The sequence below is a fragment of the Gorilla gorilla genome, chromosome 11 (assembly GCF_029281585.2).
Source record: "Gorilla gorilla gorilla isolate KB3781 chromosome 11, NHGRI_mGorGor1-v2.1_pri, whole genome shotgun sequence".
Classification (NCBI taxonomy): Eukaryota; Metazoa; Chordata; class Mammalia; order Primates; family Hominidae; genus Gorilla; species Gorilla gorilla.
In genome coordinates this window covers 21,354,000-21,375,573 of record NC_073235.2, presented here as the reverse complement: position 1 = coordinate 21,375,573, position 21,574 = coordinate 21,354,000, and the positions used below count along the sequence as shown (strand labels likewise).

The following is a 21,574-nucleotide window of genomic DNA, read 5'->3' as shown; positions in this document are numbered from 1 at the left end:
TCATTTTTATTCTCTGTGTGTTCATGAGTGTACTATTTGACACTGGAAAGCAACCAAAAGTAGGCAGAAAGAGGAGGAAAGTCTACTCTTGAAAAACAAAAACTGCAAGGGCTGAGATATGTATCAGCAATCTTTGCCTAAGGGCAAGTTCAAATCCTACACAGGCAGAGGACATCCTTACTAACTTGAGGTGTCAGAGGACAGAGTTTAGGAATGGGGGGGAAAAAACAGAAAATTGAGGAGGAGATTCTGAAAAGAACTCAGAAAGAGGATTAGTTCCAAACTCTGGCTGACAGCTGAACTATGCATGCATAGTTAGACTCCAGAGTCCCAAGAAAGAGGAGTTTGAACCTTTAAGAAATAAGTAGAGATACTGCTCCCAAATTGGACACAGAATACAGACTGTGGGTCCAGCCAGGTTAACTGCACCCATTTGCAATATGCAGTTTAAATTGTGACAAATGTGTACAGCCAGGTAACCACCACCATCCACAATCAAGATATTTCTATCACCCTAAAGTGTTTCCTGTGCTTCTTTGCAATCAGTCCGCCAAATCCTAGGCAACCACTGATCTGCTTTTGGTCACTATGTGTCAGTTTAGCTTGTTCTGTAAGTTAGTATAAATGGAACCATATAGCGTTCTACTCTGTAGATACACAGCAGTTACTTTTCATCCCTTTGTTTATTGATGGACATTAAAGTTAATTCACATTTGGGCTATTATGAATAAAACTACTGTGAACATTTGTATACAAGGCTTTATGAGACATGTTTTCATTTCTCTTGGATAAATAGCTAAAAGTGGGATTTCTCAGTGGTATATGCCGAGACCAGCTCGGTCAGGGAGACCCTAACCCAGCGGCGCTAGAAGAATTAAAGACACACACACAGAAATATAGAGGTGTGAAGTGGGAAATCAGGGGTCTCACAGCCTTCAGAGCTGAGAGCCTCGAACAGAGATTTACCCATGTATTTATTAACAGCAAGCCAGTCATTAGCATTGCTTCTATAGATATTAAATCAACTAAAAGTATCCCTTATGGGAAACGAAGGGATGGGCCGAATTAAAGGAATAGGTTGGGCTAGTTAACTGCAGCAGGAGCATGTCCTTAAGGCACAGATCGCTCATGCTATTGTTTGTGACTTAAGAACGCCTTTAAGCGGTTTTCCGCCCTGGGTGGGCCAGGTGTTCCTTGCCCTCGTTCCGGTAAACCCACAACCTTCCAACGTGGGCGTTATAGCCAACACGAACATGTCACAGTGCTGCAGAGATTTTGTTTATGGCCAGTTTTGGAGCCAGTTTATGGCCAGATTTTGGGGGGTCCTGTTCCCAACAGTATATATTAAATCTATGTTTAATTTTACAAGAAAATTTCCAACTATTTTTCAAAAAGTGGTTGTATCATTTTAAATTACCACAAGCAATTTTATCAGTTGTTCCACATCCTTGTCAACATTTGGTATTGAAATAATTTTTAATTTTAATTATTCTAGTGGATATACTATTTCACTGGATATACTACTAGTGGGTATACTACTTCTAGAGGAAGTACTACTTCATTGCGGTTTTACTTTGCATTTCCTGGATGCATCTTTAAATATTTATTAAATGTCCTTTGTCACAGTAAAAAGGTTCCTTTCTTTTCCAAGTTTTGTTGGGTTTTCATTATGAATGGCTGCTGAATTTTATTCTCTGTAATTTATGCCTCAGTTACATTGATTTAGGGGAAAAACTCAACAGTATACTTGATGGGGAAACAGTATCTTCGGTATTTTCCTCTAAGATCGGGAACAAGACAAGGTAGTCTGCGCCTATCACTTCTATTCATCTTTGCCCTGCTGGCTTCAGCCAGTGCAATAATGAATTAAAAAATGAGAAAAACAAAAAGGATAAAGACTTGTAAGGAGGAAGTGAAACTGTCCCTATTTACAAAAGACATGATTATTTACACAGAAAATCCTAAGGAATCAATGAAAACAACTACTAACAGTAATGTGTATTAGCAAGGTCTCAAGATACAAGGTTAATATACAATCAGTTATCTTGGGGTTTATCCCAGAAACACAAAGTTGGTTTAAAAATTGAAAATCAATGTAATTTACCATATATCTACATGATAATCTAGGTACAAAATTCTATAGAATTTACAAAAAGCTACTAGAATTAAGTGAGTTCAGGAAGGGTACAGAATACAAAATCAATACACAAACTTAACTGTATTTCTATATGCTAGAAATAAACAATTTGAAATGAAAAAAGAAAACCAACAATACTATTTGCATGCTTTTTCTATTTACCAAGTTGCCAAAAGCAGAATTTGAAGTAGTAACCTTGATTTACCCCTTTTCCTCATGAACTCACTGTATCTGAATAAATCAACCAGTCCTGTTGACTTTATCTCCTAACTGAATTATCTCTAGCACTCATCTTCTTTTCTTCATTCCCCACAGCCAACCACTACTTTCTTAGCAATTTCTTTATTCCAACAATCTCCCAACTGTCTATTAGTTGCTGGCTACACTATAACCACAGGGATATGTGTAAAATACAAGTCTTGTGTTTAGTCATATAAATAAATTCATAGGTAAGTTTGATTTTTCATGAATTAAAAGGCTTTTCATGATATCATGTACTGCTCAAATCTCATCTTTTACCCCTTCTCCTTTTATTAAATAAAAGTTTAATACTAAAACTTTTTTCCAGTTCTTCAAATTCAGCATTCCTGTTTCTTCACTCTTGATCTCTGCATATGCTCCTGCTTCTTTCTTAAACACTTCTGTGCACCCCAGGTCTCTTTGCCATTCCCTCTCAAAATACAACAGAGTTAAACGAGACAAGAAGCAAAAAATTGCATTTACCAGGCTACCAAAGAGGATTACACAACAGGCAAATAAGAGCTTGAATTAAGATATTACAGTGGAAACATATGAATAGATAAGAGAGAAATAGTGAAATATATAAAATAAATTTAAGCATTTTAGCAACCATGTATTCAAACTTGGCTTGTTGAAATAACGGTCAGCCTGTATGTGACTTTTCCCATATTTACTCAAACCTAATGAAATAAATAATGTAAGAATTGAGTTATATAAAAGAAATCTTCAAAGGGTAAATAAACTTACCCCAAGTAAAATATGTCATAACTTAGTAGTGTTAATTAACAGCATACTGGGTTAGAGTAGTGATTTTCATAATATAGTTCCTTGTACTAGCAGCATTAGTGATACAAGGAAACTTATTTGAAAGGCAATTTCTTGAGTTCCAAAGTAGACCTCCTGATTCAGAAATCTCTAGGCATAGGTCCCAGAAATCTGTATTTTAAGAAGCCTTCCAGTTGTTTCTCATGCAAGCTCCAGTTTGAAAACCACAGAGTTAGGAGCTATGCAAAGAGGAGTAAACCAGTCAAATATCATAATCCAACAAAAACTACCAGAAGAATGAACCTGCAGAAAGATCAGGCCAACAATAATTAATAATCTACCCTCTATCCTACTTAAGAGCAGTATAATTCAATTTAATAGGGAAAGAAACAGTAAATGCACAGGAATAATATAATCTCAAGCCTCTGTTAAATAGCATGATAAAGACCACTAAGAAAAAGCCACCTTTAACTGCTCATAAAATTAAAGAAATAATGCATAATGAATTATAACCACAATATTATTTTCCTCATTTATTCAACATACATTTACTATTACTACTACAAGATATTATGCTAAAAGATAAAACTGTGATAAACAGGCCTTAAATTAAAGCAGGAGAAATTCTGAAAAGTCAAAGCTTTAAGTAATTTTCTTTGTTGCACTGGAACTCATTACCAAGGAAGATTCTAAAGGAAAAGACAGTCAGCTATTATTCTGTATTTGTTATTTCATACTTAGGAGAAAAAAACAAAATGCTAGGTGCCTTTTAAGTTTATCAATTATAAACTCAATTACATTAATTTCAATGTCTAAGGCAACAGTTATAATTCTCTAAAACTAATATATAAAAATACGCATAAAGATACACATAATATATATATACATGTGCATATGTATATGTAGCATACATAAGTTTTAAGATTTAAAAACTATGAGCTAAAGATAGGTGAGAATTAATTCTTGTAGAATCTTAGCAAATTCCTTTGGATCACTGATAGTAATTTTATTATATGGTTACCTCCTCTCCTTAATATGTTCATTTACTCTGTAAATCCTATGCATCCATATCATCATCACTTGGGAAGCAACATCATATGGTAGAGAGTACAGGCTTTGAAGTTAGATCTGAGTTCAAGTCCTTTCTCAGCTACTTCACTAATTTGCGTGACATTAAACAAATTATTGACTTCTATAAGTATTAGTTTTTCATCTTTAAAATGATTTTAATGACACTTTCATCATAAGTGAGGAAAGTATTGTGAGAATAAAATGGAATATTATTTAGTTGATTAACAAATTCACAGCAGATGTTTTATAAATGATACTCCCCTACTCCTTTCTCTTGAAGCATAGCATCTTTTTCCTTCAGTCCGTTAATTATCTTCAAAGCCTTAATTTCACATTGACAACTAGAATTGGAACACTACTTACAAGATTTGTGCTCTTGACAACTAGAAATGGGACACTATTTATAAGATTTGTGCTCTAAAGATCTTTCTGTGGACATATTTTGGCATCTCAGAAATTCTTCCAAATATTTAAATAATGAAACTGCAGTGCAGTGGACAAGACTAGCATGGGGAGTTAGGAGATCCAGGTCCTAGTTTCACTAATGCCAGGAAGTAGCTTTGGATTGGGATAATGTCTTATGAAAAATTAGAGTGTGAGGCTAGATAATCTCTAAAGCCTCTTTTGGACCTTTAAAATTCTATGATTCTAACTTTTCTGGAAGAATTACTTTGAATCATAAACAACTGGACTCTTGGAACTTGGAATGTATCTTATTTGAGAAGGAATACTCAAGATAGAAAGACAAAGAAAGAAAAAGTAGGAGACAGCAAAAAGATCAAACTAGCTCCAAATACCTGTTTCCCTACATCCATTCTGGTGTAATTAGCTCTACACCTTTTTGTATATGATATGTCTTTTTGTATACAAATTTATGTGATAGAATTTTTATCTCTTGTAGTATATACATGATCTCGATATTAATCCTTCTGGAGTACTTCCTGAAAAGGACTGCTTTCATACTTATGGTAGTGACAACAGTGGTGAGTCACTGGTCTCTTCCTCTTTTGTCATCTTGTCACTTACCCCGTCAATCTAATGCCAGCCTATAGCTACAGGGCCTGACTTATGAGGATCAGCAAGAGCTAAGAATTATCTATTTTTTCTCTTCATGAGGTATACTTAATGAGGTATAACAGTCACCTTTCTGGTATTTGCTTGGCTCACAATTTGCCTTTCTGGTAAGAAAGGAAAAAAATCTTATATCTGAGGAACAGGAGCACCTTTAAATGATCAGGACAAGAAAGGCATTTACAAAGTAACAGCAGTCACATCTCACTCTCCAGCTACATAGTTACCTCTTGAAGCTACTTGCTATGTGGGCTGTAGACTGAAGCCAAGTAGCCGTAAAATGTTATACACCCTATAGTTCAACCATGTATAGCCAATCGCTAACCAATGTTATTTCTGTAAATCAATGAGAATTCCTGAAGAACAACTTTTGCACTTACTCGCTCTCCTGAGTGATCCTCTTTATTCTTTAAAAACTTGAACCTTTGCTATGTTCTCCAGAGCACTCTCCAAGGCAACTTGCAAGTGTATCCTGGGCTGAGGTCCTCAACCTCTGCACTTGAATAAACTCTCTTTAAACTACATTCTGACCCTTTTGATTATTTTAGGTTCAACCTGGGAAAGGTTGCATTACTGACATTTCTACTCACTTCCATTTTTACATGGGTTTATTTATCAGGAAACAACAGTATAACTCTAGGCCCCTGAAGAAGCTCAAGTGGTCTAGTGAAGGCATCAAAGTATGAGGAAAGTTTATTTTAATTTTAGTTCAGTATAAAAGCATTTATTTTCACTGAAACTAGCTGGCCCTTGGTTTGTTTTTCTTTGTGTCGTCCTCATATTTTTCCATGACTGGTTTGTAATACAAAATCAGTAAATGATGTCAAAAAAATAAGTGGTAGTATTTCACGTTTGATATATAATTCCCACTAGCTATTCATTCAGAGAATGAAGATCCCAACCATGAGATAGAGGAAGAAAAAAACAAACCAACTTTTCTCATAAACATTATTTGTATTTTCTATAGCCCTTCTATTAATATAGGCTTATAAACAGATTTCTAAAACATTAATCCAGAACCATTTCTTCAGCCTCCTAATTTTTCTAAAAGTATACAAAATATTCCCTTCAAAATGGAGATCCTCTTACGCTAATCAAAAGAATATACTTTATTGTAGAAGTCCCTCACTGTATAAGCATATAAATTTACAAAGAATTCAATCAGAATTTGCTTGTATACCCTTTATCTCGGTTCAGAGTAAGGTATATCCTTTAGTGCATTTTATAACACTTAATTGTCAAAGTAAACATTTCTATTATTCATCACATGCTATCTTCTATTTCTATGATGTGATCTATCTAATTAAAAGAACCACAATTGCAATTACTGAATAAGTAAAAATCCAAGAAATTTAATGCCAAATAATTGTACAGCTCTGAAATTTAATCTCTATCTTATTTGTGAGGGTCTCTGATGAAATTTGGAAATTTGACATGGAATAAATTAAGAATTTTTATTAGAAATAGCTCTCTATAAATACAATAAAACACTAATTTTACTTTAGTGCAGACTAATTTATATACATCTGAAGGTATTTTAACCTTTATGCCCAATTTCCTCTCTTTCAGTCAACAGGCATAAATTAGATTTACTTTTCAGTTGTCTGAGACACATAATTAATGAAAGTGACATTACCTGACATAATTATGAAAACCTTAAAGCTAATAACTTCTGAAAGATTAAAACGTCAAGAAAAGAGGAACAAAAGCAAAAGAATTACCTCTATTTAAGTCAAGTAAAAAAAAAAACTCATCAAATCAGTGAACACTGTAAATCAGAAAGGACTTTCTATACTAAACTGAGAGGAAAAACTAAATGAAAACGAAAGACAAAATCTTAAACTTACTGGGTTATCTGTGGAATCATCAGCCAACTGTAAACCAAAATAGTCCTGCTCAGTCAAATCTAGATGCTTGAAGACTACATCCAACAAGACTTGCCCCTGATCATGTTTCTGTAAAAAAAAAAAAAATTGAATGAAATCAACTTTGATAGGTTACATTCTTCACATTTTTTAACCTGGTTGACTTTTGTCCTCATCTATTAACCCATTTATGCCAGAGGTAGCAAATGTTTTTTGTGTGAAAAATCAGGCCTTGGCAATGACCTTGAGCAGTAGGATATAAATAACTCCCACAAGCTTAGCATGCCAGTAATGGAGCACTAGGCATAAATGGGTTAACTTGGTAACTGTTTCCATACCAATGACTTGGTTGAGAAAAAAGACTTCACATGTGACATAGCACTTTTAGAAAACAACCTGACCTTAGGCAAACTTGTTTAAAGAGCATATAATAAATATGAAAATATAAAGAAACATTTGATTGAAAATACTTTTCACTTTCAGGCTATCACGATATTTTTGTTAGTTTATATTATTGCCACATTAACTCATGCATATATCTATATTATTTTGTTATGCCTTTTATTCTTATATTTAAATTGTGACTGGAAAGTGACATATTTGGCTAAATATTACTTAAAATATAATTTTGTATTAAATAATGCCATAAAAGGGGAAACGAAGATGGTAACAATTATTTATAGCAAATTGATAAAGGATTGCTAATATTTTCATTGCCAAAGTACTCAGAGAACTTTAGAAAACTATCTCATTTTAACCTCATACTAATTCTATCATGTAGGCATTAAAGAGTAAATACAACTTCCCCAAATTCCAAAGCTGTTAAACTGTGGTACAAAAGGCACGATTAGATAATCCCCCCCAACAAAAAATATAACTTATGAGTAAAAACAGACAAATGATCAACATGTTCAGTTAAAATAAAAAAAGAAAATGGGAAATTATAATGACATGCCATGGGCAAACAACAACCCCCAAAATAAAATCCAATGATAAAAAATAAAGACAAGAAATACTTATTGCTGCTAACATGGTAGAAAGATATCTGTTGGGAAAGCAATTTGACAAAACAAGCAATAACAATATCAACTACTCTGGCATCTTAACATAAGTAGCAAACAAAAGCTAATACTGGAGGAAACTTCTATACCTATCAATAAATTCACTAGAGAAGTTTATTCTCGTTACATTTATATACAACATATATTAGAAAAACATGTGCAATGGTTTGAGTTTGTCCCCTAGAATTCATGTGTTGAAAATTTGGTCCCTGGTATGGTGATTTTGAGAGACAGGACCTTTAAGAGGTGATTAGGTCATTTAGAAGGATTAATGTCGCTTTCCAGGGACAAGGTTAATTCTCAAGGGAGCGAGTGAGTTCTCACTATCACAGTACTAGATTAATTACCACAAATGGGTTGGTATAAAGTGAGGCTGCCCCTGGAGTTCTATCCCTTTTACATGCACCCACTTCCCCTTCTGCTTCTCTGTCATGTTATGACAGCATGCAACCCTCAGAACAGACCAGATGTGGCCATCTGATCCCGGACCTCCCAGCCAAAATAAACATTTTTTTTTTTTTTTTTTGAGATGGAGTTTCACTTTTGTTGCCCAGGCTAGAGTGCAACGGCACAATCTGATCTTGGCTCACTGCAACCTTCGCCTCCCACGTTCAAGCAATTCTCCTGTCTCAGCCTCCTGAGTAGCCAGCATTATAGGTGCATGCCACCACACCCAGCTAATTTTTGTATTTTTAGTAGAGCCAGAGTTTCATCATATTGGTCAGGCTAGTCTCGAACTCCTGACTTCAGGTGATCTGCCTGCCTCAGCCTCCCAAAGTGCTGGGATTACAGACGTGAGCCACCGCGCCTAGCCAATAAACCTCTTTTTAAAATAAATTACCCAGTCTCAGGTATTCTGTTATAGCAACAGAAAATGGATATGGTAGAGAATAGCAATATATTTTACCACTAGTTTTTCTTCTCATTAGCTATAGCAGTTTAGAAGCTTCCAAATACCAGTCAGAATTCAAACTTATGGCTGAAACAGTAAGGACATTTTTTTTTTTCATATAATGGAAAGTACAGAGGGACAAAAGACTCCAGCGCAAGCTAATTTGGCAGATGAGGGACATTAAGACTAGGTTTCTTTCCATCTTTCTCATCTGCATTCCAAGTGTTGGCTATATTCGTGAGCCTTCAGCAAGATGCTCACAGCAATTCCAAGATTCATATCCACGTGACAATGTTTAAAAGAACAAGCTTCCTTGTAAAAGTTACCTTACAAAGACTCTTATTGGCTAGAATTGGGTCAAATGGCTATCTGAAAAAACTCATCAATGATGGGAAGTATGTGCTTCAAACAGAGCTTCTCAATGTTGGCCCCCATTTAAATCGCCTGCAAATGTTTTATATACTGATACAGTCTACCTCCCTGACCTGTCTCTCATTCTGATTATATTTGTCTGGGGAAGAGACCAAGCATTAATCTTTTTTAAAAGCTACTAAGGTGAATCCAATGTACCTTTGGTTGAAGAAACTATGCTTTCTTCCACTAAATGTATGGATTTATTTCTGGACTCTAGACCTTGCATTTTCTTTTCACTTCCTATATATCACAGACTGGGTACTGTAGAATTCTGTTACCCAGAAATGCTAATAGGTGCTGATGAAAGAGCCCAAGAAAAGCCTGCTTTCTCTAGGAAAAGGACCACATAAGGTTACGTGGTAGGACAGAAACCTGACAATGCCAAACTCAATGGGAAAAAAACTGAGCCCTTCTCTACTAGTGTCCACGGAAATCAAATAAGAAGCCTAGTTTCATGTGCCACCTGGTTTGAGCAGGCAGCAAGTGAAAAGCCTGAACTTCTACCCACTTCCAAACAGTACCGAGTAGTACTTCATAATATCTCCTCTAGGGTGGTGTTAAGCAGAAGCAGAAAACATATCCTGAACTTTCACTTAGGCTTATTGGTAGCAGGAGGTGTTCGGCTTCCCCTATTGAGTTGGTATTAGGAGAAGCTGAAGAGGAAGCCTGGACTTCCACTGCTATCATCACATAGCTGTAGCAAGTGGTGTCTCCCAAACAGACATGAGGAAGAAGATTCAGGAGAAAAGGTAGATGGAAAAAGGGATAGTTAAATCTTGAAATGCAATCCTGGATAGGACACTTAACAATGAACTAACTACATGTAAAACTGACCAAAATTTAAAAAGTAAGCCAAGACCTGTATGCTACCAAGGTGACTCCCTACTACAAAGACAATTAAATGCGATCCAAAGTCTCATAACAAAATGTCTCAAATGTCTGAGATACTACCTAAAATCATTTATTATAGCAAGAGCTAGGAAAATCCCAACTAGAATAAGAAAACACAATCAACAGATGTCAACACCGAAATGAATCAGATATTGGAATTATCTGACAAAGATGTGGAAGCAGTCATCAGAAAAAATGTTTCAATGGAAGCAACCATTATGAATGCTGTTGAAATTAGAAAAAAACGAAGATTATTTCAGCAAAGTAACAGAAGATATAAAAGAACCAAATGCAAATTATATAACTGAAAAATACAATAACAAATAAAAACTGACTAGATGGGCTCAACAAAAGAATAAAGATAAGAAAGAAAAAAAATAATCAATGAACCTGAAGAAAAAGCAATAGAAATTACTCAATAAGAACAACACAGAAAAGGGCCGGGTGCGGTGGCTCACACCTGTAATCCCAGCACTTTGGGAGGCTGAGGTGGGCAGATTACGAGGTCAGGAGATCAAGATCATCCTGGCTAATATGGTGAAACCTTGTCTCTACTAAAAAAATATAAAAAATTAGCCGGGCATGGTGGCACACACCTGTAGTCCCAGCTACCCGGGAGGCTGAGGCAGGAGAACTGCTTGAACCTGGGAGGCAGAGATGGCACCACTGCACTCCAGCCTGGGCAACAGAGCGAGACTCCATCTCAAAAAAAAAAAAAAAGAACAACAGAAAAAAGAGACTGAAAAAATAAAAAGATGACAACAACCAGACTGTCAGCAACCTGTGGGACAAGAAAAAAATGAGGTGACAATCATTTCACTCCAGTATTTAAGAGATGAGAAAGAGTTTCTAGGATGATAAAATAATAAAACATTTGAGTATTTTGTTTGTAAAATATAATTTTTACAAATTTGGCAAAAACAAAAACACAGATTCAAGAATCCAAGTGAACCCCAAACAAAATGAATCAAAATAAATCTACCTTATAACACATCATAATCAAAATACTAAAAACTAAACACAAAGTAAACATCTTGAAAGCAACTAAAAAAAAGAAATTACCAACAGGCAATGACAATTCAAATTAGAATGAATTTCTCATCTGCAACCAAGAAGGCCAAAAGGAAATGTGTTAGGCTGTTCTTGCATCACTGTAAATAAATATCTGAGACTGGGTAATTTATAAAGAAAAGGAGTTTAATTGGCTCATGGTTCTTCAGCCTGTATACACAGCACAAATATCTGTTCAGCTTCTGTTGAGGGCCTCGGGAAGCTTACAATCATGGCAGAAGGCACAGTGGAAGCAGGCACATCACATGGCAAGAGCAGGAGTAAAAGAGCCAGTGTGGGAGGTCCCAGAATCAACCAGATTTCAGGTTAACTGAGCAAGAACTCACATATCACCAAGGGCATGGTCACAAGCCATTTATGAGGGATCTGCTCCCATGATCTAATTGCCTTCTACTGGGCTCTACCTCCAACACTGGGAATCACATTTCAGCACGAGATTTGGAGGGGACAAACATCCAAACCATATCAGGAAATGTACAAAAAAACTTCAAGTGCTAAACAAACAAACAAACAAAACCCAAGCCTGCCAATCCAGAATTCTATGTCAACAGAAAATACTCAATAGGAATGAAGAGTAAATGATAATATTCTCAGAAAAATTTAAGGAAATTATCACCAACAGATCATTTTCCTAAAATAATGCTCTAGGAAATATTACAGGAGTTATTAAGAAATTATTTTAGGCAGTTAGGGTAAGGAGTCCTCGGTAAGGTTTTTTTTTTTTCTTTTAGTAAAGGCAGCTCCTGAAACATTTCCTTTTTATTTTTTTTGAGATGGAGTCTCACTCTGTCACCCAGGCTGGAGTGCAGTGGTGTGATATCGGCTCACTGCAACCTCCACCTCACTGGTTCAAGCAATTCCCCTGCCTCAGCCTCCCCAGTAGCTGGGATTACAGGCACACGCGACCAAGCCTGGCTAATTTTTTTTGTATTTTTAGTAGAGATGGGGTTTCACCATGTTGGCCAGACTGGTCTGGAACTCCTGACCTCAGGCAATCCGCCCGCCTTGGCCTCCCAAAGTGCTGGGATTACAGGCATGAGCCACCGTGCCCTGCACTTTTCTTTTCTAATAGAAAAGCAGCTTGAAAAGCAGCTACTTGGGAGGCTGAGAGAGAAGAATTCCTTGAACCCGGGAGGCAGAGGTTGCTGTGAGCCAAGATCACACCACTGCACTCCAGCCTGGGTGACAGAGTAAGACTGTCTCAAAATAAAAAAAAATTAAAAAATATAAATAAAAAAGAAATAGGAGATCTTAAGCTGAAAGTCACAAAAGATAAGTAACTGAGTAAGAACTACTCATTTTACTCAGTCTCACCCCACCTCACCAAATACTTTTTGCCGTGTCTACCTCTCTTTTCAAGATTCATTGCCAAATATTAGAATTTGTTTTTGATGGAAGTTATTTACCATGCCACACCTGCAGGAATTGCTACACTCTACTATTTGCAGTAGGATTATAGACTGTAGCACCCTCAGGGTACAATATTGGACAGAGAATCTCAATTACTGTAGCACTTTGCTTAATTATTATCCTCCTAGTAGGAATAACAGTTACTAACAGGAAGTAAACATGAGCGTTTTACTACCAATAAGTCTGTTAGGACTTCTTATCAGACTTAGTAATATGTCACATCCTTTGGCTCCTGCAGTATCAGCCATGGCCCATTTGGACAACAAGACTAATTGTTGGGTCTGTCCTAAGTGGTTTGCTCAGTTTAATGACACTAAGGAACCCTTCAATGACCCACAACTCACCATCGTAGGATTCCCTTTGTTAGCTTTACCTTTAACCCTTAAAGATTTATGAGGCACAAATGGGACATAGTATGGGGGCACTTTTAACTGGGTAACTAACTCCTCTCAGGAGAACGCTCTTCCCCCAGTGCCAAACAACACTCTCCCCAAAGATAAATTTCACACCCTCAGGCTGGTAAAAGTTGATCGGGTAATAGCAAATGGTTCCCTCTGCTTTAAAAGCAGTAGGGAAGGACCATACTTGGGAGATCTCAGATACTGTAACATCACACTTGTAATTGCTGATAGTTCAAAGATGTGGGGAGGAAAACGCAACAGGAGCGATCTAAAAGGATGAGAAGCCCTAATGGGGGGCTTTCAGAATCTAGCCTCTCCTTCTGGTTGAAAGTCCCGATGGGAGTGATATGCTCTAAGTCACCACGTTGACTATAATGTAAAGAATTACACAGGCGGTGGCTCATGCCTGTAATCCTAGCACTTTGGGAGGCCGAGGTGGGCAGATCACAAGGTCAGGAGATCGAGACCAGCCTGGCTAACACAGTAAAACCCCGTCTCCACCAAAAATACAAAAAATTAGCTGGGTGCGGTGGCGGGTGCCTGTAGTCCTAGCTACTTGGGAGGCTGAGGCAGGAGAATGGTGTGAAGCTGGGAGGCGGAGCTTTGCAGTAAGCTGAGATCACGCCACTGCACTCCAGCCTGGGCAACAAAGAGAGAGTCCGTCTCAAAAAATAAATAAATAAATAAAATAACACATGAGCCTTTCCAAACATTCCCCCATGGAATTCCAGACCCTTGTAAGATGCTTGCTCATAGTAGCAGCTTACAAATCTGTGGGGGAACTGGAGACATCTGGACTGACAGTCCTTGCCACAGGATCATCTGAGATACTGGCCAGGGCATATTACATCTCTAATTTTTCCAAACTCCATTTGTCAGGTGGATCCTTCTCACTTGACATGTCAAATTCCAAACGGCATCGTAAATGACTATCCTAAATACGGATATCCTTATCCCAAGGATGCCCCTATTATATGTAAAGAAGGGAAACTTCTAAGATATGAGAAAAATCTACCGGTGTCTCTCACAAGCCACAACTTAGAACTGTCCCTTCAAGGAACAGGACTATATTTTCTTTGCGGCTCCTGGATAAACTTAATCCTCCCAAGGCCTTGTAAGGGAACTTGTACTATAGTAGCAATAGTTCCCAACTTGTTATTTTTAAATTCTACCGAGACAGCAGCATCATCTGGGGACATCCCTAACTCAGGGTCTTTTCTGGAAACTGCATTATCTTGTATATGCTGGACAAAGAGATCTTTCATTTCCATGCCCTTGTATGGAGATTTAACTGAAAGGGTAGACTGGGGAGGACATGCACATGATAATATCATCTTAGAAAAACCATGGATGAGAAATTCTACAGACAGAGGTCTATTCTGGTTTATGGGCACTCCTCTCCTTGAAAGATCAGTACTTAATATTTCCATTATGATACAACAAGGATGGAAAGCAACTCTAAGTGCCATAGAGGCACAACAGCAATCTACAGACTAAAAACCTCAGTAGTAGCACAAAACAGACAGGCCTTAGATGTCCTTATAGCTGAAGTAGGAGGTACCTGTGCACTTTTAAATGAAACACGCTGTTTCTGGATTAACACCTCTAGTCAAGTAGAAGAAAACATACAGGTACTTAAAGATCAAATCAAAATAATTGACAGGCCAAGAAAAAAATGCAGGCTTCAGCCCAGGTGGCCACAATCCCTCTTTAATGAATTCTTTACGGAACTGGTTAGCTCTTTTATTAAGCCCCCTCTTGCTTACAAATCTTGTATTCATATTTGCACCTTGTATACTCAATACTATAACTCAAATTGTTTTCTCTTGCCTAGAAGCAATCAAACTCCAAATGGTGCTGCAAAACGAACCATGCATGGGCAGGCCATTCTTCCAAGGACCCTCAGATCGACTCCAGGAGGAACCCTAGCTGCTCTTCCCCACTTGACGCCCCTTTTCAGCAGGAAGTGGCCAGAAAGAGTCGTCGCCCAAAACTCTCTAACAGCAGTTAAGGTGACATCTCCTCAGGGGGGAATATTACAGGAGTTATTAAGAAATTATTTTAGGCAGACAGAGAGGGTAAGGAGTCCTCAGTAAGGTTTTTTTCTTTTAATAAAGGTAGCTCCTGAAACATTTCTTTTCTAATAGAAAAGCAGCTTAAAAAGCCAGGCCAGCAAGCTTTGATATGCAAATGCTGGTGATTAGAAACTGGGTCCATTCAGCATGGTAATTCCAATGTCTCCTCCTCATCACCATGTGTGCCAAGTGTCATGGCTGCCTCCAGATGACTCCGCGTGTGCAGGACATCATGGAGACCTGCATTTGCATATTAAAAGGCCAGGGTGGGAGAGCCAGGTTTTTCACAGACTATGTGAATGACACACTTGGTCAAACCAATGCCCTCAGCCCTATGCAAATCAGACACCGCCTCCTCCAGCCTCCTAATATAACGGACAGTTTTCTGGTGCACTCAGGGTTTTCCTCTTCGTTCAGAGCCCCCCTCCCTCTGTCTCTCTATGGGGGAGCCTTTTCCTTCTTTCTTATTAAACTTTCCGCTCACTGAAACCTTGAAACCATGCCACATGTGTCCGTGTTGTTTATCTAATCAGTCTGAGACAAAGGACCCTGGTGTTCCTCTAGTCATCAGAGCTCTATCAGAAGTTCTCCAACCAGAAAGTAAATAACATGAAGAAACTTGGAACAACAGAAAAGAAGAACGAGTAATGAAATGGGAGAAATGGAAGTAAATAAAAAAGCCTATTCCTCTCTTTAAGAATAAATGTTTAAAGGCTAAAGCAAAAATTATACCTATTTGATGTGCTCCTAATGTATATAGAAAAATACTTAAACACAGTTATATTATATTGGGGAAAACACAATACTATTATAATTATATTATAAAGGGGGAAGGTAAAGGTCTCTAAACGTAGATAAGGTTTTTATATGTACTCAAAGCGGTAAAATGTTGTTAATGATATAGCATAAAAAATTTTTAATGTATATTATAATAGCAAGAATCACCTAAAAAAGCTATCCAAAGACACTCAAAGACACTACTCTCAAAGACACTATGAAAACAAAAATGAAATTCTAGAAAATGCCACAAATCTAAGAAAAGCAGAAAAAGTAAAACAGAATTGAAAAGCAGAACAAACAGAAAATAAGGAAACAAATAATAAAGTAATAAAACTAGTAATAAAATGGCAGAAAACAACTTAAGCCATAGAAAAGGGACACATATAACTAGGGATGTCAACCTCCCTCTCTCAGCAATTGCTAGATTAATCAGCAAAGATGTAAAAAAGAAAATCAGCATGGATATAAAAGAACCCAACAACATATTAACTAATAGGATTGACTGACATTTCTAGGGCCCTCTACTCGACAACAGCAGAATATATGTTCTCTTCAAGCATCCATCAACATTCACAAGACAGGCTATATCCTGGGTCATAAAACAAACCTTACTAAATTCAGAATAACTGAAATCACATAGTGTGTTCTGTGACTATAATGAAATCAAAATAGAACACAGTGAGAGAAAGACAGGAAAAATTTGGAAATTAAACAACTTCTAAATAACCCACAGGACAAAGAGGACTCTGGAGAAAAACAAAACAAAACAAAACAAAAAAAAAAACCACTGAACTGAAAGAAAACTCAACATATCAAAACTTGTGGAATAAGGCCAAAGCAGAGCTGAGAGGAAAATTTATAAACCTAAATGTTACATTAAAAAAAGGGAAGGTCTCAAATCAAGTCTAAGCTCCTACCTAAAGAAAATTAGAAAAAGAGAAAATAAACCAAAATTAGGGAATACAGGAAAGGGCAGAAATCTAAGTATTTGAAAACAAAAAATAGACAAAATTGGTAAAACAAAAATCTGGTCATTTGAAAAGATCAATGAAATTAACAAACCTCAAACAAGACTAAAATAAAAAGGGGAAAAAAGACACAAATCAACCTTTACAGAATTGAAGCTGTCGGAAACAAGTGCTCCGCGTAGCCAAAAGAAACCCGCACTTAAACAGAAAATTTCTCAGCAAGGCACTTTTACTTTGGCAGAAGGGTGTTGCCTGCACCTGTTACAACTGCAAGAGCACACTGAACAAAGGAAGGAAGGGGTTTTTAACCCTAACACAGCTCCTGTTTCTGTGTCCTTCCCCTGTTGGCTGGGGTCAGACCGCACAACCTAAGCTGATCCCCGTTGGCTTAGACCTAAATTTTTTTCCCAAATAGGGTAAACACGCAATCTGCAAGAAAAGGAGAAGCGGGAAAAAGAAGGAGGTGGGGTTGATTTACAACTTATGACCAGGAAGTTGAGTCTTTGAAGAGGAATTTAGTTGTCCCAACAAAGCTGAGGATGTAACTACACCCTCCAAAAACATTTACAAGGTAACAAAACAGGAGAAAGGAATCTATTAAGCATAAATTTGAGAACTTGGATGAAACAGACAAATTCCTCACAGACCAAAACCTACTAAAATTCACCTAATATGAAAGAGATCATTTTAAAAGACACACAATAATTTTAAAATTGAAATCATAGTGTTACAGGTAGTTAGGCAGGCATAAGCCAGGCAGGAGAGGGCTCTCCCCAATCCACCAGGAATGTCAGGTGATGGTTCCACAATTATTGCATTGCCTCTCTAAAGATAATTCAGCAGCCGGAGGCAGGGACAGACAATCTCCTGATAATCTACAGCTGTTAACATTATAAAGTGTTAATTGAATGCAGGCCCCAGGGAGAAGTAAAAAGGGCTTCCAATAAAATCTCAGGTGTTGGGTGAGGGAACCCAGGCATGTGCATTAAGAGACAAAATAGCAGAGCCTGGCTTTCCGAGGGCACACCACTGGAAAAGGGAAGAAAGCCTCAGATGGGCATGTATAAAACTTCCTAAATCCACTGCATGTGCTCACTTCCAAAGGATAAGAAGGGCACTGTGTATGTGGACAGCCCACCGTAAGGAAAGAATCATGGGGAAGGGTTCCAAGATGCCAGAAGTCCTATAAAGTCCTAGGATCACAGTTAAACGTGGCACTTGACCTTCTTGGTGCCCACTTGGGTCTCTTTCAAGTGCACTTTCCTTTCTTTCCTGTTCTAAAGCTTTTTAATAAACTTCCACTCCTGCTGAAACTTGCCTCAGTCTCTTTTTCTACCATATGACCCTCAGTGGAATTCTTTCTTATAAGGAGGCAAGAATTAAGGTTGCTGCAGACCTGTAAGGATTCACTGCCGGTAACTCGGGACACCTTCCACCAGTAACAACAGTTTCAAAGCAAACCTCCCCAAAAACAAATCTCCTGGGCCTGATTTCACTGGAGAAGTCTAAAAAATACAAATCATTTAGATGAGAATTAAGAATAATTCGTCCCTCTCCCTCTCCCTCTCCCCACGGTCTCCCTCTCCCTCTCTTTCCACGGTCTCCCTCTGATGCCCAGCCGAAGCTGGACGGTACTGCTGCCATCTCGGCTCACTGCAACCTCCCTGCCTGATTCTCCTGCCTCGGCCTGCCGAGTGCCTGCGATTGCAGGCGCGCGCCGCCACGCCTGACTGGTTTTCGTATTTTTTTGGTGGAGACGGGGTTTCGCTATGTCGGCCAGGCTGGTCTCCAGCTCCTAACCGCGAGTGATCTGCCAGCCTCGGCCTCCCGAGGTGCCGGGACTGCAGACGGAGTCTCATTAACTCAGAGCTCAATGGCGCCCATGCTGGAGTGCAGTGGCGTGATCTCGGCTCGCTACAACCACCTCCCAGCCGCCTGCCTTGGCCTCCCAAAGTGCCGAGATTGCAGCCTCTGCCCGGCCGCCACCCCGTCTGGGAAGTGAGGAGCGTCTCCGCCTGGCCACCCATCGCCTGGGATGTGAGGAGCCCCTCTGCCTGGCTGCCCAGTCTGGAAAGTGAGGAGCGTCTCTGCCCGGCCACCATCCCATCTAGGAAGTGAGGAGCGCCTCTTCCCGGCCGCCATCACATCTGGGAAGTGAGGAGCGTCTCTGCCCGGCCGCCCATCCTCTGAGATGAGTGGAGCACCTCTGCCCTGCCGCCCCGTCCGGGATGTGAGGAGCGTCTCTTCCCCGCCGCCCCGTCTGAGAAGTGAGGAGACCCTCTGCCTGGCAACCGCCCCGTCTGAGAAGTGAGGAGCCCCTCCGCCCGGCATCCGCCCCATCTGAGAAGTGAGGAGCCCCTCCGCCCAGCTGCCACCCCCGTCTGGGAAGTGAGGAGCGTCTCCGCCCGGCAGCCACCTCGTCCGGGAGGGAGGTGGGGGGGTCAGCCCCCCGCCCGGCCAGCCGCCCCGTCCGGGAGGGAGGTGGGGGGATCAGCCCCCCGCCCAGCCAGCCGCCCTGTCCGGGAGGTGAGGGGAGCCTCTGCCCGGCCGCCACTACTGGGAAGTGAGGAGCCCCTCTGCCCGGCCAGCCGCCCCGTCCGGGAGGGAGGTGGGGGGGTTAGCCCCCCGCCTGGCCAGCCGCCCCGTCCGGGAGGTGAGGGGCGCCTCTGCCCGGCCGCCCCTACTGGGAAGTGAGGAGCCCCTCTGCCCGGCCACCACCCCGTCTGGGAGGTGTACCCAACAGCTCATTGAGAACGGGCCATGATGACAATGGCAGTTTTGTGGAATAGAAAGGGGGGAAAGGTGGGGAAAAGATTGAGAAATCGGATGGTTGCCGTGTCTGTGTAGAAAGAGGTAGACATGGGAGACTTTTCATTTTGTTCTGTACTAAGAAAAATTCTTCTGCCTTGGGATCCTGTTGATCTGTGACCTTACCCCCAACCCTGTGCTCTCTGAAACATGTGCTGTATCCACTCAGGGTTGAATGGATTAAGGGCGGTGCAAGATGAGCTTTGTTAAACAGATGCTTGAAGGCAGCATGCTCGTTAAGAGTCATCACCACTCCCTAATCTCAAGTACCCAGGGACACAAACACTGCGGAAGGCCGCAGAGTCCTCTGCCTAGGAAAACCAGAGAACTTTGTTCACTTGTTTATCTGCTGACCTTCCCTCCACTATTGTCCTGTGACCCTGCCAAATCCCCCTCTGCGAGAAACACCCAAGAATGATCAATAAAAAATTAAAAAAAAAAAAAAAAAGAATAATTCTACACAATCTTCCTCCAGAAAACAGCAGAGGATGGAACTTCCCAAATTGCTCTATGAAACCAGCATTGGCCTGATACTTAAACAGAAAAAGACAGTATAAAAGAGAAAACTACAGACTAATGTTTCTCATGAACACAGATGCAAAAATCCTCAAAAAATATTAATAGTAGCAAGGGAACTGAGCAATATCTCAAAAGGATTATACACATGACCAAATGGGGTTTTACCACAGATGCAAGGCTGGTTCAGTGCTTAAAAATCAATCAAGTAATAATGTACAGAAAGGAACTCTATGGATCTGCTCCTGAGCATAACAACTACTATTAGGGAAAATTATAAAACAAAAACAAAAAGCAAGAATTTAGTCTTGGAGAATTCACCTAAAAGAAAGTAACAAAGAAAACAGCATTTATTCCACAAAGTCTACTCAATCTCAGTAAGATCAGCAAGACCCTGTGGCACTTGAGCCACAACCCACTCCCTCCTTCTTCTGCCCCGGCCAATGTTCCACTCTGGGAAAATGTGGCCAGGAAGATGCAAATCCCTTTTCCCCCAGATCCTAGTCAAGGGATATAGGAGAGGCAGACCACCAGCATTTCTCATGCTTCCCAGCAACATTATCACAATTTAAATTCCAGAATGGTATTGCAAAGAATCAAAAGCAACCTTCCTCCACCCAAAGCTTACAGGGCAAGACTCTACCTCAGACACAGATGGTCCAGAATACTGAGCCCTAATCACCCTTGTCTCAGTTTACTCATAGGGCAGAAATTCCATGTAGGGAGAGGCAAATCAAGTAAAGGACACTGCCCCTACAAGAGCCCTGCTTGTAAGGCAGGAGTTTCACTCCAAGAGAAGCCGAACACTGTCCCCACCCCAGCTCCGGGGCAGTGGAGGAGCTGTGTTAAAGGGAGACAGGCCACAAGAACAGAATACTTTAAAACTCTACCCAAAGAAACTGACTTTATTTGGTAGCGAGTATAGAGAAGTTCCAGTCTAAGAGTGCTCTTGAAAACAACATACGTCAGCTAGTTTACCAGAGATAACCAGGGAAATATGATAAGCAGGTAAGACAAATAAAGTAAGAACCCTCCTAGAGTCAGAACAAACATCAAAGATTGGCCTCAAAAACTACCCCGGCAAAGGGGCTTAGATTTAACTGGATCAAGACTGTGGAACAATTTATGCTCTATTTAT

General features: G+C 39.5%; 1 protein-coding gene across 4 annotated transcripts in view; it reads right to left on the bottom strand.

Moving 5' to 3' along the window:
• PTPN4 (protein tyrosine phosphatase non-receptor type 4) overlaps positions 1 to 21,574 on the bottom strand; it is a 224,243-nt gene that overhangs the window by 115,092 nt on the left and 87,577 nt on the right. For all 4 annotated transcript variants that reach the window (XM_055380519.2, XM_019022677.4, XM_055380517.2 and 1 more), the window contains exon 3: positions 7,132 to 7,239. In XM_055380519.2, the coding sequence (XP_055236494.1) occupies positions 7,132 to 7,239 (108 nt within the window). The remainder of the gene's footprint in view (positions 1 to 7,131; positions 7,240 to 21,574) is intronic.